This window comes from Nicotiana tabacum, unplaced genomic scaffold, assembly GCF_000715075.1.
Source record: "Nicotiana tabacum cultivar K326 unplaced genomic scaffold, ASM71507v2 Un00001, whole genome shotgun sequence".
NCBI classification, from domain to species: Eukaryota; Viridiplantae; Streptophyta; class Magnoliopsida; order Solanales; family Solanaceae; genus Nicotiana; species Nicotiana tabacum.
The window spans coordinates 4,523,956-4,540,031 of record NW_027438239.1 but is presented as its reverse complement, the minus strand read 5'-3'; the positions used below and the strand labels follow the sequence as shown (position 1 = coordinate 4,540,031).

The 16,076-nt window shown below is 33.4% G+C and overlaps 1 protein-coding gene across 1 annotated transcript; it reads left to right on the top strand.

Moving 5' to 3' along the window:
* The first annotated feature begins 1,157 nt into the window (after nucleotides 1-1,157).
* On the top strand, nucleotides 1,158-6,503 carry LOC107827938 (KH domain-containing protein HEN4). The gene is made up of 7 exons (XM_016655173.2): nucleotides 1,158-1,837; nucleotides 3,194-3,637; nucleotides 3,719-3,982; nucleotides 5,137-5,430; nucleotides 5,519-5,601; nucleotides 5,834-5,945; nucleotides 6,141-6,503. The coding sequence occupies exons 1-7, from the start codon at nucleotides 1,241-1,243 to the stop codon at nucleotides 6,270-6,272; spliced, it is 1,926 nt and encodes a 641-aa protein (XP_016510659.1). The 5' UTR covers nucleotides 1,158-1,240; the 3' UTR covers nucleotides 6,273-6,503.
* The last annotated feature ends 9,573 nt before the right edge of the window (nucleotides 6,504-16,076 follow it).

Genomic DNA, 16,076 nt, shown 5'->3' with positions numbered 1-16,076 from the left:
CGAGAGAAACTTACCTCACATTACCTTTTCAAAAGTCAGAATGGCGCATGATGGTCAAGTATATATTTTATAGGAAAACGTTCAGTTAAGGGAAACTTTACATAAGGTTCTTGTTTTTTTTAACTTAGGAACCAAAGTTCCTCAAATGACTTTGCAAAAGCTGTAGTAGCTCCCCAATTTTTTGTACTTCTTTTGGTCTTTAGTTTAGTACGTAACTCTTGACTGCATCATTATATACTTCTGATTCTTATAATAAGATCTATATAACCAGGATACAAGATGAAAGAGATCAGATCAAACTTACAATAAATACTAGAAACTCGTTCATTGAAATGGATATTGATAATGCAACAAAATAAAATAAGTAAAATATGGAGTAGTAATTAGTTTACATTTAAGTATTTTCCTTTATAAAGTAAAACACTTAAGAATATGAATGGATTTGTAAGAAGAAAATACTTAGCATTGGAAACTTTCATAACAAATAAAGAACGTATGATAAAAACGAATAAGAAAATAAATTAATTAAAAAGGATTAGAAAACGTATCTTAGCATTAGCATTATATTCCTTATCACAGTGTACTGGTCTCCTCAACCTTATTGTTACTTCAGTTATGTTTGATACCATTCTTTGAAATTGCTAAATGAGAAAGAAAAGCTTATCTCTTCAAAATGAATATTAGGCATGGCAGGAACATGCCTTTTATGATGTAGGACAATTTTGTAGATGTAAGTAACTTAATTAATTATGGCATCGTACTGATAATGTGTTATAAAATAAAAGCAACTTAGTAAAACATGAACAAGATATGTTGTTATAAAATAAAAGTAATTTAGTAAAACATGAACATGGAATGGAGATAGAGAGAATGTAGAGATTTTCTTCTTCAATTGTGTGTATTTTCTTATCTATTACAAGGCCTTTATATAGGCATGAAAAGTGAAGAACAATATGTCATTGAATATGTCATTAAGCATAAAAATATATCACTGAATATGTCATTAAGCATTTGAGAAAATCATGGAGGAAAGAGTAGACATCCACCAAAATTTAATTTTTCTTATAACAATGTCAAATTTCTTTTTCCTAAAATGTGCAATTAAAGTTGAAGTCAATATCCAATAAAAGTCCACTAATCAGTCCGATTATTGGTTAAAAAAAGGGACTCACTACAACATAAACATAGGGCTCTACTCTTTTCTCTATCAACAAGCAAATTTCCTACAGCTACTTCACTAATGCACGAACCCAACCTCGTCGCCGCCTCCTCCGTCCCCCACTCCGCCACCACCGTACCCGCCGCCGCCAACAACAACTCACCGCTACCGAGGCGTGTCGTGTTCCGTCTCCTCTGCCATGCTTCCCGCGTCGGAGGAGTCATCGGAAAATCAGGTTCCATCATCCGACAACTCCAACAAGATACCTCCGCAAAGATTCACGTTGATGTCTCCACTCCCAACTCCGACCACCACCGCCTCATCGTCGTCGTAGCCTCCGCTTCCCTAAACAAGAAGATTAGGCTCAATCTCTTGGGCCCCACCGGGGGGGATGAGCAGCAGTGGAATGATGAGATTGAGGTTTCGGCTGCACAAGAGGCACTCGTTAGGGTTTTCGAAAGAGTGATAGATGTAACAGCTGAAAATAATGGCGTTGTTTTGGGTGCGGAGAGTGTGGTGTCGTGTAGGTTATTAGTGAAGGGGAATCAGGTGGGTGCTTTGATGGGTAAAGGTGGAAAAGTAATTGATGCAATTAGAAGAGAGAATGGATGTAGGATTAAGGTTTTAACTTCAGATAAGTTGCCATCTTGTGCTTCGCCCAATGATGAAATAGTTGAGGTAATTAATATCTTGCAATTATTTTTAAGGCTTAACAACTTCATTTTCTAGTTAAAGTTCTAAACTTTACTTGTTTAAGCTAACAGCAACAAGGTGTACTAGTGATAGCTGATTTCATAATCGCGATTGTAAGTGAGTTGTCTTGATAATCTTGGGATGTCATTATGGCTCGTTTGGTTTGATGTCTAGGAGGAAATGATCTCAACATTTGGTACCTTGCTTCCCTTATAAATATAATCCCTGCAACTATGCCGTAATAACAGTACACATATTAGCAAATTTAGATCAATTAAATAGTGCAAATGCTCATTAAGCTATGTTTATTTAACCATCTCTTACTTATTAGTATCTCTTTTGTTTGTGATAATGTTTGTATTATTGATTTTTGAATGAATTGTAAGAAAAAGTATTTTAAGTTTAACATAAGCTGATTAGAAAAGCAAGTGCTTGAAAAATGTCATGTTATAAAAGAGTTTACTTATCTTATATTTTGGTGAATCTCATTTTAACTATCCTTGAAGTGCTATCTTTGGGATAATAAAAGTTAATAGTTATTTCTTTATTTAATTTTAATTATATTAAGCTAATTATTTTGTTATCACATGCCTTTACAAAGCTAATACTAGATAGCATAAAGTTTGTTCTATAGTCTAAGAGCATAATTCCGAACAAATCTTCATTATTTAAAACCAAATACAATTTTTAGCTTTTAAGACGAAGTCCAAATATCCAACAGTTGAGGTGCGCACAAGGTCCGGATAGCACATATATAATTTAGTTACTGCTTTTCATTTTATTACAATTAATATCTTGCATTATAATCCATGTATAACTTGTTCGCAGACCAAATTTGTATTGCCAAGTAGCATACAGTGGCATTGCCTTTCTTAGTTCTCTCTCTCTCTCTCTCTCTCTCTCTTATTTTCACCCTTCTTTCTTGAAGAATCAAGTTATCAGCTTGAAATAGTGCAAATCATCAGCAAGATTGATTTTAGCTTGTAGTGGAGCTGCAGAGTGCAGAAGCATTAATAGTAAAGTCTTAAAGGCTTGTGAAATTTTGGTGGAGCTACTCCTTCAGAATTATCCCATTTTTGTATGTTATAATTCCTGCTGTCATGACCCCTATTAATTGCAACAATTGTTCACCAGAAGTGAGTGGCGAGACCTCAGTGAAACAGTAAATGCATAGTAATTTTTTGAAAGCCTTAATGCAAAAACTTAAACTTCTAGCTCTGTACTTCTGCACAATTTATCAAGAAATTCTATGTTATACTTTGAATTTCTTTAACTTAATAGTAGCGGCACAATGAATATGACAGAAGATTTCTGATGTGTGAATTGGTTGTTAATGGCCAGATAGAAGGGGACATTCTGGCTGTTAAGAAAGCACTTGTTGCTGTCAGTCGCCGACTTCAAGATTGTTTCTCTGTTGAAAGAAATAGAACGGTTGAGAATGCGCCACTTGAGTTAGATTCGGAACAGACTTTGCCTCCTCGGCAAGTTGATCTACCTGCACAAAGGAGTTCAATGTCACAGCCCATAACCACAAGCTCTTTCTCAGGTGCCTCTGGATGCCATCCTGTGTCTCTAGATGCTGAGAAGTTTTCCAACATTGATGCAAAAATACCATTACAAGAGGTTGCTTTCAGGATTCTCTGCCCAAATGAAAAGGTTGGTGCAATAATAGGCAAGGGTGGGGCAATTGTAAGGACTCTTCAGAATGACAGCGGTGCAAGCATCGCTGTTGGGCCAAATGTCGTTGAGTGCAACGAGCGAGTGATAGCTATTACCGCATTAGAGGTTAGTTGGGTTTTCTTCTGTCTTGCGTTTTTTTTGAAAGGTATTTTGTGTGTCAAGTGATTTAGTTTTCTTTTTATCTAGAACCTAGAATTACGGAAATCTCCAGCACAAACCGCTGCGGTTCTTGTTTTTGATCGGATTCTGGACGCTGGCTCTGGGATGAATTTGGGTACAAGATCACTAATTACATTTCGACTTGTGGTGCCATCCAACCAAGTTGGTTGTTTATTGGGGAAGGGAGGCGCAATAATTTCAGAGATAAGGAAGGAGACAGGTTCCAGCATACGAATATTTAGAGGTGACCAAGTCCCTAAGTGTGTCTCAGACAATGATGAAGTTGTGCAGGTAAGATTGTTCAGCCTTTTGACTTTCTAGCTTCAACTTTTTGTAAATACTTTTGCAAATCTACCAAATTTTTATGTTGATAAGTAATTAGAAATTTTATAGATACTTGTTATAAGCAAGTACATCAAGCGTAATTACAGAAAGTATAAATTCTCTATTGTGTCTAGTATTGCATCTATATCTTGTACAATAACTAGGTTGCACAAAACATCAAGCACAAAACACATCTTAGTTTAAGGCTATGAATGTTTCTCCTATTGCCATAAAAAATTCTGCTATTTCTTTCAAGCCAGACAGTTGCACTGAATATTTGAAAGTAATTTAGTCATCTCTACCTCACTGCGGGTCAGCACCTTTGAAAGAAACTGAGGACTTCATTAGTGACCAGATAAGTTTTGTACCCAATTAATTCTCAGTCCTTCTAGTCGGGTGGGTGCCGGTCTGTATTTCGATAGATTCCCTTAAAAACTGTATTGTGGATCTCCCCACATGCAGCTCACGCCATTCGATGTGGCCCAGCCCAACATCTATCAGAAATCCAGTAGTGAAATTGAGACTTAGGAAGCTAATTCACGTCTAGGCACAGCTCTCTGTCGCACACCTGGCTAACATCAATAAATCGGTTGGTGCTTAGTAGACGATGTCAAGATCATCACGAGTCGCAACTTTGTCTTTGTTAATCTTTTCGCTGGAGATTGCTGATCTACAATTCATAACTTGGTTTATAGTGAAGCAATATTTGGTGCTTAAGAAGTTCTACAATTTCAGAATATTTAGCCTACTTGGTTATTGGAACATCAATTACCAATTCAAAAGCATCTTTTCTCCATTTATGGTGAAATCTGTCCAGGTTTCCCTATCAAAAAGAAAAGGTTTAAATATTTTTTTGATAAAGAAAAAACGTTTAAAGATTGAAAGTGAGCTCCTAAATATATCTCTAAAGAAAAGCTCCTAAATATCTGTTTCTCTTCATATTTATTGAAGGGAGATTACTGATATGTCCTTTCTTGTGGAGAATTCATCTTCGGATTAGATTATTTGAAAATTATCACACACTTTCTTTCACACGTTTGGGTTTCCACACCTATTCAAATCAATCTATAGGAGATCAGAACATTTTGGTGTTTCTGTTGCACTGAGATTATATTGTTTAGATTGCAGGTGAGTTTGTAAATGTACAAGATGCTTTACGAAATGTCACTGGTCGGTTGCGTGATAACCTCTTGGCAGCGAAGGTGTCAAATGGTGCTGTAAGCAGAAACAGCTCTCCTCTGGCGTCTGAAAGTAGTTTCTCTGGCCAAATGAAGGAACCTCCTTTTGGATTTCATCGGTCTAGTGGTGTCTCACATGGTATCAATCAGCATCCTGATTTAACACGGTCTATGGATAACCTTGTACTTTCCAACAACATAGATCATCCCCCATCACCAGGACAGTGGTCATCACAGGTGAACTGCTGAATGCTTAATTTTCCCTTTAATTTAATAAATCTTCACTGACTAATTTTCAAACATTTTCGGTGGCTTTGGCTATTAGACACGACCTGGAGGAAACCAAAGAGGTGCTTTTGACGTCAGCAAAGGATCTAATTCAGTAAAAGGCGGCATAGAACTTGGATGGTTGGTGTCTTGCACTACTTCACAAGCACTTGATGCTTTTTCACATGTGACAGGACCTAATTATGAGGGTGGACTCCCTGTAACATGGTTTTTATGAAAGTTTTCCCTGCCTTGATTTTCCAACTAGTCATTATAGACTTGATGAAAAGAGCATCTAAGATTATCTCAAACCCCAAGTAGAAATTTCTTGTTTTTATTCATCAGCTTGTTGCATTTTTGCTATTGCTTGCAGTGGAAGCAGATCTGCCATTGTGACCAATACTACTGTGGAGATCTTGGTTCCTGAAAGTGTTATCAGCTCTGTGTATGGGGAGAACGGGAGCAACTTGGCTCGTCTAAGACAGGTATGTTAGCCTTTTACGGTTTTACCTACTAATTGGTGTAGTGGAAAGTGCACAGGATAGGTGAAAACTCTACCTTGACTTCTTAGTTAAGAACTTGAGAAAGCAATAAAGAGATGAACCATGTTAAACTCCTTTTAATCTTGTATGTCTTTCATTTTCTCTCCGGCGTTTAATCTTTCCGCTGCACTAAATCAGATTTCAGGTGCAAAGGTCATGGTACACGAGGGCCGCTCTGGAACAACTGACAGGACTATCGTAATCTCTGGGACACCAGATGAAACACAGGCTGCTCAGAGCCTCCTTCAGGCATTCATACTAACTGGATAGCGTTTAACTTATCAAAGAGCTAGCTTCCAAATTTTGTATCCTGAACTAGTACAATTAGATCTCTATCAACAGCCAGTTTCATTTTCTTAAAGTAGCCATTCATCCATAAGATATTTTGTATACTATGTGTTGACTCTGAGGTTTTTGTTAGATAGGAGATAAAAGCCACAGGATAAAAAGTTTCTATTGGTTTGGAAATACCTTGGGAAATAAGAAATTCTTTCCTGATTCAGTTCATGGTAAATTGACTATGCGTTATAATGTGTTAGCATGTATAAGAGGTTTTTCTTTCATTTGAAAGGGATAGGTTAACACTTGACATCTTTATTGCTTGTATCTCTTTGAGTTAAAAGTGTTCTTCGATAAATTATCTCCATACATGTTATAGTTATGGAGGGCATATAGGTATAATTCAGACATCTTACTTGTTCCAAATTGAATTTTAATATCATTATTGTTTAAATTCATCCGGTCTGTATAGCATACCAAAAACCGATAAAGGAAAATTACCGCTATGTTCATTCATTTATAAGTAGGTTATTACAAAAATTGGCCAATGCATAAAATATTACTCCTTTCGTTCCAATTTATGTGAACCTGTTTGATTGGGCACGAAGTTTTAAAAAAAATGAAGATTTTTAAAATTTGTGGTCCTAAACAAATCAAAAAGGGCTACAGAGTATTTGCGTGGTTATAAAAGTTTCTCATTAAGGGTAGAATTGTAAGTTTAAGCTAAATTATTTCCTAATTTAGAAAGGGGTCATTCTTTTTGGAACGGATCAAAAGGGAAATTGGTTTACATAAATTAGAACGGAGGGAGTACTAATATTAACCAATTCACTATTTGCAGTCAAAAAAATATTAAATTTTTGCTTTCTTTTGAGTGGGTGTTATTAGAATAAGTTGTGTATATCTTAAGGAGTTTTAATCTTAGTTTTGAGAGGATTTGATGGAGTTTTGAGGTGGTTTGAATTGAAAATTCGAAGTAGAAAATGAAAATGAAAAAAATAATGTGTATTCATATTTGTATCAAATGTGTATCACTTGTATATTCATGTATATCTATGTGTGAGATACATGCGTGATACAGGTTTGCTACAAGTGTCACTGAAAATTTTTTTGAACTCGATTTTAACTACGAATTTTAATGCCAAATCAGTCCAAATCACCTCTAATCTTTCTCAAAATTTGTATATTGACTCATCTATATGTTTTCAATAAATTTCAATCATACCCATTGAAAAAAGATCCTTTTTTTCTTAGATTTTTGGAATCTTGTATATATATATATATATATATATATATATATATATATATATATATATATATATATATATTTGTATATTTATATATATTTGTATTTCATCACCTTGTTTGCTATCTCATCCATGAAATTTTCTTTCCGTATTGCATCTAATATTGCTGATCACGCTTAAAATATGGAAGGAGATCTTTGTGTGTGATTCTTGGAGAGAAAGAATCTTATTTATTTGAGTTTTTCAATTTTTATATGTGTTTGGCTAGTTTTGGTAAGTCTACGATTAATGGCTAGAGGTTGGTAAGTTGGAACTTATTTGGGACATTCATGTAAGATCCCCAAAGATAAAAACGGACGGGCTTGCACAATTCATCTCTACTAACTTTAGAGTACGTGCGTCGCACGTGTTAATAAACTAAAAATTACATACAAAAAGAATAAATTATGTAAAATTAAAATGGGGATTAAAATTGATGCGATACTCATTTAAATGACAACAATAATGTTGTTATATTGACTCATTTATTGAATTTAAAATAATTAAATATCTTTTAAACTTGCAACAACGAACAATTTAATTAAGTTAATTATATTAATAATTATAGCTATTTTCTTTATGAGAATGTTGTGTTGATGTTAATAATTATAGCTATTATATTTTAAGATTTGAATAGATTGGTCCTATAATTTTTTTTAAAAGCGGACAGTGACAATATAAAGTCTAAAATTAATTAATGTTAATATATATATATATATATATATATATATATATATATATATATATATATATATATATATATATATATATAGAGAGAGAGAGAGAGAGAGAGAGAGAGAGAGAGAGAGAGAGAGAGAGAGAGAGAGAGAGAGAGGGGGAGAGAGAGAGAGGGTGAGAAGGTTTATTGAAAGAAAACAAATTATCACAAATTATTTAAAATACATATCATCTTCTACTGTTGCATTATATAGTAACTCTTTTAAGGTTGTGTTTCAACCAATTTAACTTGCAATACTATATTATAACTTATTTTACTCTATTTTTTGGATATCCTTTACCAGCAGCATTGTGCTTATGGAAATAAATTTATGAACCCTAAGAACCTATCAACTTGAAAAAATAATTTTACTTATATGATGAATTTCTTATTATATATATATATATATATATATATATATATATATATATATATATATATAGAGAGAGAGAGAGAGAGAGAGAGAGAGAGAGAGAGAGAGAGAGAGGTGGGGGGAAAAAGGGAGAAACTGGTACCAAAATCAAGACAGCAGCTTTATGGTGTATTATTTAAAATACATATCATCTTCTACTGTTGCATTATATAGTAACTCTTTTAAGGTTGTGTTTCAACCAATTTAACTTGCAATACTGTATTATAACTTGTTTTGCTCTATTTTTTTGGATATCCTTTACTAGCAGCATTGTGCTTATGGAAATAAATTTATGAACCCTAAGAACCTATCAACTTGAAAAAATAATTTTACTTATATGATGAATTTCTTAAAAAAACTAAATTGATATATTTTGCTAATTATCTAAATCAAAGACTTAATTATCTATTCTAAATAATTTAGTTCTTGTCGATTCAAATTCTTAATATTAGCTCGTATCAATTTTTAATATTTAACTGTAATTATAATTTTATCTAATAAAAGTTTAATTATTTTCAAACGATAAAACATAGCGCATAAATATTGTCTAAAATACGACAACAAAAATAAAGAGAAGAAGTAATTTTATATATTATGGTCACCCTTTTTTTGTACTAATGGTATTTGAAGTCGATCAACATATCCCTTTTTTTAAAAAAGAAGTCATATTAACAAAATAAAAAAAATAGTTATTTGTAACTATTGGATTTGTACAATATGTCAAGCACGTAGTATAAATAATTAGTAAAAGCAACTAATGTTAATTCAGTAGTCGAAGAAAGTTTAACAACGAGAAACTCGACTCATCACCCAATTAGTCGTTCTATCAAACGAATCAAAAATTACAGTAAAATAACTTGTATAAGAATATAAAGACTTCCTCTATTCAATTTAACATACAGATCTTACAAATAAAAGTTCAAAAAGAAGAGGCATGCATGCTAACATAGTTGAAGTACTTATTCTTCTTATATCGAAAGTTAAACATAACCTAGAAAATAATGATCACAATTAAAAAGCCAAAAATTCAAGCATAAATAAATATAGAATATTTTTCTCAAATAAAGAAAACCCGGAAACTCACAAAGCTAGAGACCTAATAACGAAAGCCAACCTATGATAATGAAGACCGTGGAATACTTCTTTTTTTATAGAAGTATTTGCCAATGCAATTGAAAAAGGGAAAGAATCTATATTAGGTAAAATCATGTATAGTTTCAATAGACAAAGAAAAAGAGTTCTAAAAAAGAAAAGAAAAATAAGGCCTATTAAAGGTAAAATTTCATAACCCAAAAATGTACCCATAACCTAGTAAACGGAACTAAAACTGAAGAAGAAAAGAAAAATAGGAACTCCAAAAGTAAAACTTTTATAACAAAAAATAACACTCGTGGTCCTAAAAATACTCCTAAACTTAAATGGAGTTGATAGTGAAGGACTCTTGAAAAGGATTTGAGAGAAATAATATGATTTTTTAAATAAAAATCCTAAGTATTAGGCAAATAATTAAATGAATATTATGATTTTTCAAATTAAAGTCCTAATAGTCCTAAACATTAGGCAAATAATTAACTAGCTATTTTTAGTATTAGAAAAAGAATTAGCGACTATTCTTATAGTAGGAAAATAAGTTAAATTACTATTGTGTTCAATATAAATATATTTTTAATGGGCATAAAAGGCGAACGAAATTTCGCTACGGGACTTTGTACTTTTAATATAGGGTACGCGTTTCACGCGTGTACTCCATATCAATGAATATATAAGTTTCTAAGTGTGAGATCTTGAAATTAGTAAATATTGATCTATTTAGCTATCTTAATAAAGGAAGAAATCCTTCTCTACATAAATCCTCAAATGCCTTATTACGATTTCTAAAGAAATATGGGAATATTTTATGAAATTTGTTGTTATTTTTGTGACCTAATACTAACCGGAAATAAGTCAAAATATGGACTACACTTTTAATGACAGAATATTTACAGGAAAATAATTATAGAAAATTGATGCATATACAATAGTTTATATATCTAATTTGGGAAAAAATATATGTTGAATGAAGTTTAAAGATTTCTTTATAAAATTCATATGTGCATGTCCCTAGCGTACGTTTACGAACAATAAATAAAATATTATAAACAAATTATTTAATTTAAATAAGGTAAAATAACTTCAATAAGGTCATTAATGACTTCTTTTATAGGGGTATTTGGCTTTATATAATACAAATAAAAAAGAATTTAACCAATAAAATCATGTACAACTCATATATAGAAAAAAAGAAAAGAAGTAGCCAACATTATTTGTAGTTTTATTTTTTGGGCTCTAATTCAGTAACCAACTTTATTTGTTGTTGCTTACTGTTTTTTTTAAAATAAAATGATTAAATTATGAATGCTTAATTGATTATAGTACCATAACACAGAAACTCCTAAACCTAGAGCAACAAATCTCAATGACGGTAAATTGAATTAATTTCTTAGATTTCGTTTGAAGAATTTTCGTGGGTCCCTCTTTCATAATAATTATTAAGTTACATAATTTAAATAAAACTAATTTATATAAGGTCAAATTTGAATTTATTTTAGGGAAATAATTTAATGATTATTCCTAAAAAGTAGAAAATTAATTATATGGATATTTCTAAATAGTAGAGAATTAATTAAATGACTATTCCTAAATATTAGGAAAATAATCAAATGACTATTTTGTCCCGTGTAAACTCTATTTTTAAAGGGTAAAAAAGATTTCAATGCCATACTGTATACGCAGGATAGGTTGTATGGAAATCCAGCCACAATGAGTGAAATGGCTGACTTCTCAGAATGCATACATAACCTTTTTTTGAATGAGCTGCCATGGAAAGGAGAATATTATATTTGGTTGAAATAAAGAACAAGGAGCTGACAGGATACTTAGCAGGATTGATAGAGTATTTGGCAATGATATGTGGATGATGAACTGGGGCAATGTGTGCACTGAGTATGACAATCCATTGATATCTGATCACTCACCTATGTTACTCAATATAAAATCTGTAAGGCTCAATATTAAATCACCTTTTAGATTCTTTAATGTGTGGGCAACTCCTAAGGATTTTGAAGCAATGGTGGAGAGCATATGGAAGAGGAGAATGGCCGTGGATAAAATGGAGGACATCTGGAAAAAATTCAAAGCCCTTAAACCATTGTTTAGAAGGCTTAACACTGAAGAATATAAGGGCATAACACAGAGAATTGAGAATGCTAGGTTGGACCTCATCACAGTACAGGAAAAGATGCAACAACACTACACTGACAACCTACTAGAACAAGAGAAGCACACACTTCAGCAGTTAGAGAAATGGTCATTAATTGAAGAGAGCATTCTGAAGCAAAAGTCAAGGGTAAAATGGATCACTCTAGGAGATGCTAACACTAAGTATTTCTCTGCTATTATGAAAGAAAGAAGCCACAGGAAATAGATTCTGGAGATTACAACTATGGATGGATGGAAGCTAACTAATCCTGCTAGCATCAAAGAAGAGTTTGTCAGCTTTTATAAAAATCTGATGGGCTCTTCTGCTAAGTCCTTGCCAGCAATCAATAAAGAGATTATGCAAAATGGTCCCAAGCTCACTCATGATCAACAACTCAGCTTAATTGCACAAGTCTCAGTGGAGGAGATATATGAGGGTCTATGTACTATCCACGAGGACAAGGCCCCTGGAGTTAATGGCTACAATTCATGCTTCTTTAAAAAGGCATGGCCTATAATGAAACAAGAGATAGTGCAAGCAGTCCAGGAGTTTTTCATTACTGGTAGACTCTACAAAGCTATAAATTGCACAACAATCACACTTGTCCCTAAAGTGAGTAACCCAACAACAACAAAGGAATTCAGACCTATTGCTTGCTGCACTGTCCTATATAAGATCATATATAAAATACTAGCAAATAGATTGCAAAGAGTAATTGCTAGTGTTATAAGTGAAGCTCAAGCTGGATTCATTCTTGGGAGGAAAATAACATACAACATAATTCTATCCCATGAGCTTGTTAAGGCATACACAAGGAAGAACTCCTCTCCAAGATGTATGATCAAAATTGACCTAACAAAAGCGTATGATTCTGTGGAATGGATTTTTTTGGAGCAGGTGATGGTAGAACTGGGATTTCCTAGTAGGTTTCAACAGTGGGTGCTAGCTTATGTGAAAACAATGAGCTACTCTATAATTATAAATGGGGAACCTTCAGAGCCATTTCCAGCAGCTAAAGGGTTGAGGCAGGGAGATCCCATGTCTCCTTTCCTTTTTGCAATTGCTACGGAGTACTTGAGTTGTTGCCTAAATGGATTGAAAAAGAAAAGTGGTTTCAAATATCATCCCAGATGTTCCAAACTGGGAATTACTCATCTTAGCTTTGCAGATGATCTGCTGCTCTTTGCAAGGGGTGATATGGCATAAGTCACTCAACTGCAACAGTGCCTCAATCAATTTTATGAGGCCTCAGGCTTGGAAGCTAACCAAGAGAAGAGCTCAATCTACTTTGGAGGAGTAACACAATTGGTAAGAGAAGAGATATTGCAGAAGCTTGGATATGCCAGAGGTGAGTTACCAGTCAAGTATTTAGGAGTCCCGTTGTCCACTAAGAAGATGTTAATAGCTCAATGGCAACCCCTCATTAAGAAAATGGTAGCAAGAATCTCATCATGGACTGCAAAAAAGCTTTCATATGCTGGTCGTATACAGTTAGTGCAATCTGTCCTGTTTGGCATCCAAGCTTTATTGGTCACAGCTGTTCCTGATACCTAGCAAAGTGCTGAAGACAATCAAAGCTTATTGCAGGATTATGTATGGTCGGGAGAGAATGTCATCACAAGAAGATCACTAGTGGCTTGGGAGAAAATATGTACACCTAAAAGTGCAGGTGGACTAAATTTAATCAACCTTAAAGTATGGAACAGAGCAGCAACAACAAAGAATTATTGGGATCTTGCACACAAAGGGGACAAAACGGGGATCAAATGGATACATGCTTACAACATAAAAGGAAAACAGATCTCTGATATGCCAATACCTCAGCAGGCATCTTGGCTAGTCAGAAAGATGATTGAGGCAAGGGATTGACTCAAATTCAGACTAGGAACAATAGGAGCATGATTAGACAAATATACTACCTGATGCTGGGTCAATTACCAAGAGTGGAATGGAAGTTGTTTATGTTTGGGGATGAGGCAAGAGCTAAAGCTAAATTCACCATGTGGTTATGTTTTCAGGATAGGATGATGACAAGTGACAGGCTGACTCGATGGGGAATGCAGGTGGATACTCTATGCGTACTATGCCAATCCTATGATGAAAGCAGAAATCATATGTTTGTTGAATGCGAGTTTGCCAAGAGTATATGGAAGAGGATACTACAATGGATGCAAAGGCAACCTTACTGTGCAAATTCATGGGACCAACATTGGAAATGGGGAGTGGAACATGCAAAAGGGAAATCAAGGAGTGCAACTGTCTTCAAAATGGTATATGCTGAGACAATGCACATGATTTGGAATGAGAGAAATCTCAGAATCTTTGAGAAACGAAGCAGGGAAGTAGAAGAGTTAGCTAGAAATGTTGCATGTGTATGTAATGTGAGAGCTTCAGCTCAAACTAGGACACTCATGCAGCAGCTTAAATTGTGAATTAGAAGTAGACTAGTACATAGGATCTGAGGATTATTGATGTATGTACAGGTATAGATAGGCATTCTAGATGAGACAGGGGGCTGAGATAAATGCCAACTGTCAACTGTGGTTTTGTAAAGTTACATTGGTGATAAATGGAAAATGTTTAATTACCAAAAAATAAAAAGGGTAAAAAAGACAGAACGATATTTCGCTAAATGTCTTTGTGCTTTTAATATAACTAGTTTCTATGAACGTGCTTTGCACGTTATCAACTGTACGTACATAATGAGTCTATCAAAATCTTGTATTAGTTATTCGTGTGAAAAAATAAATTAAATTTATGAAGACATTATTTATATAAATGTAACAATTAATGTGGAAGAAAATGCAATAATGAAAAAATGTTATTACATTCAAATATATATACTTGAAATCAAAATGACTTGACATCGTATGAGCCTATAAATATTATTAAGCTATGCTAGATATTATATGTACTTATTCATATCTTTATTACCTAATAAGTACTTCTTTGTAAATAAATTTTTTCGTGTATGTTCTCTTTATGACGCTTGATTGTTCCATTATGACGAAACACTTATGTCAGTTGTAGGAGAAGGTGTACCATATATTAGCATTCATAGAGAAGAAACACACAAGAAAATTTAATGAAGTAATTTGGTATTGAAATACCAATATAAAATTAGGTAAGAATTTATTTTATTGAATATTTACACCAAATAAATAAATACATGACTCGTAAAAGGATTATAGTTCAAATAGAAAAAGGAAAGAAATTGTGTATTTTAAATTCCACTACAAAAAGTTTTTACTTTAGAGCTTAGTAGTTTTAGTTACTCGTTGCTTAAGTTAGCCCGTACAAAAATAAAGTTTGACTTCGAAACTTTACGTTTTAATTAGTGGTTACATAACGGAAGGAAATCAGTCCCAACAGAAATATTGCTTTGAAACTTTTAGCGTTACTATTTTTGGTTACTTAAGTTAAAAAATTGAGTCCCATCTTGAATGGGTTTTCTTTGGATCTCCCAAAATTGATTGTAATTACAATGTTATTCAAAAGAAAAAATCCTCATTTAATAGTAACAGGTGGTAAAATCAAACAATTGATCTCGAATAAATCATGTCCATTGGACAGGATTGTTTGGTACCTAAATCTGCCGCATCAAAATATCAATTGCACAAATCGTAATAAAAAAAATCGGTGAACGATAATATCAAGTTTTAAGTATATGCATTTTGAATTGTGTGAAAGTCTTTCGGCAGAAGTCTTGTAAACCTACTATTAAGAAACCTAAAAAATTTAAGATTACTATAGTGATATTTCAATATTTAAAGGTCAACAACAATAACAATAACAACATACCCAGTATTATCCCACGCTGTGGGGTCTAGGGAGGGTAGTGTTGTCACGACACAATTTCACCTATAGGTCGTGATGACGCCCAACACTATAGCTAGGCAAGCCAACCAATAAATTAAACATCTATTGATTAAACTTTTAATCCAAGAAAAATAATAAAATACCATATTCTACCAATGTGTGTGCCAAGACCTGGTGTCACAAGTGTATGAGCATCTAATAGATTATACAAAACTCCAAATAATGTCTGAAATGAAAATAGATAGAATTAAGAATACAAGAAGAGGCATTGGTAGCTGCAGGACGGCTCAAAAAAGCAGCTCACCACTACGCCCCTGGATAA

Coding starts and splice junctions, on each gene's coding strand:
- LOC107827938 (XM_016655173.2), top strand. CDS start 1,241: ATGCACGAACCCAACCTCGTCGCCGCCTCCTCCGTCCCCCACTCCGCC. Junction 3,638..3,718: donor TAGCTATTACCGCATTAGAG/GTTAGTTGGGTT, acceptor CTTTTTATCTAG/AACCTAGAATTACGGAAATC. Junction 5,946..6,140: donor ACTTGGCTCGTCTAAGACAG/GTATGTTAGCCT, acceptor GCACTAAATCAG/ATTTCAGGTGCAAAGGTCAT.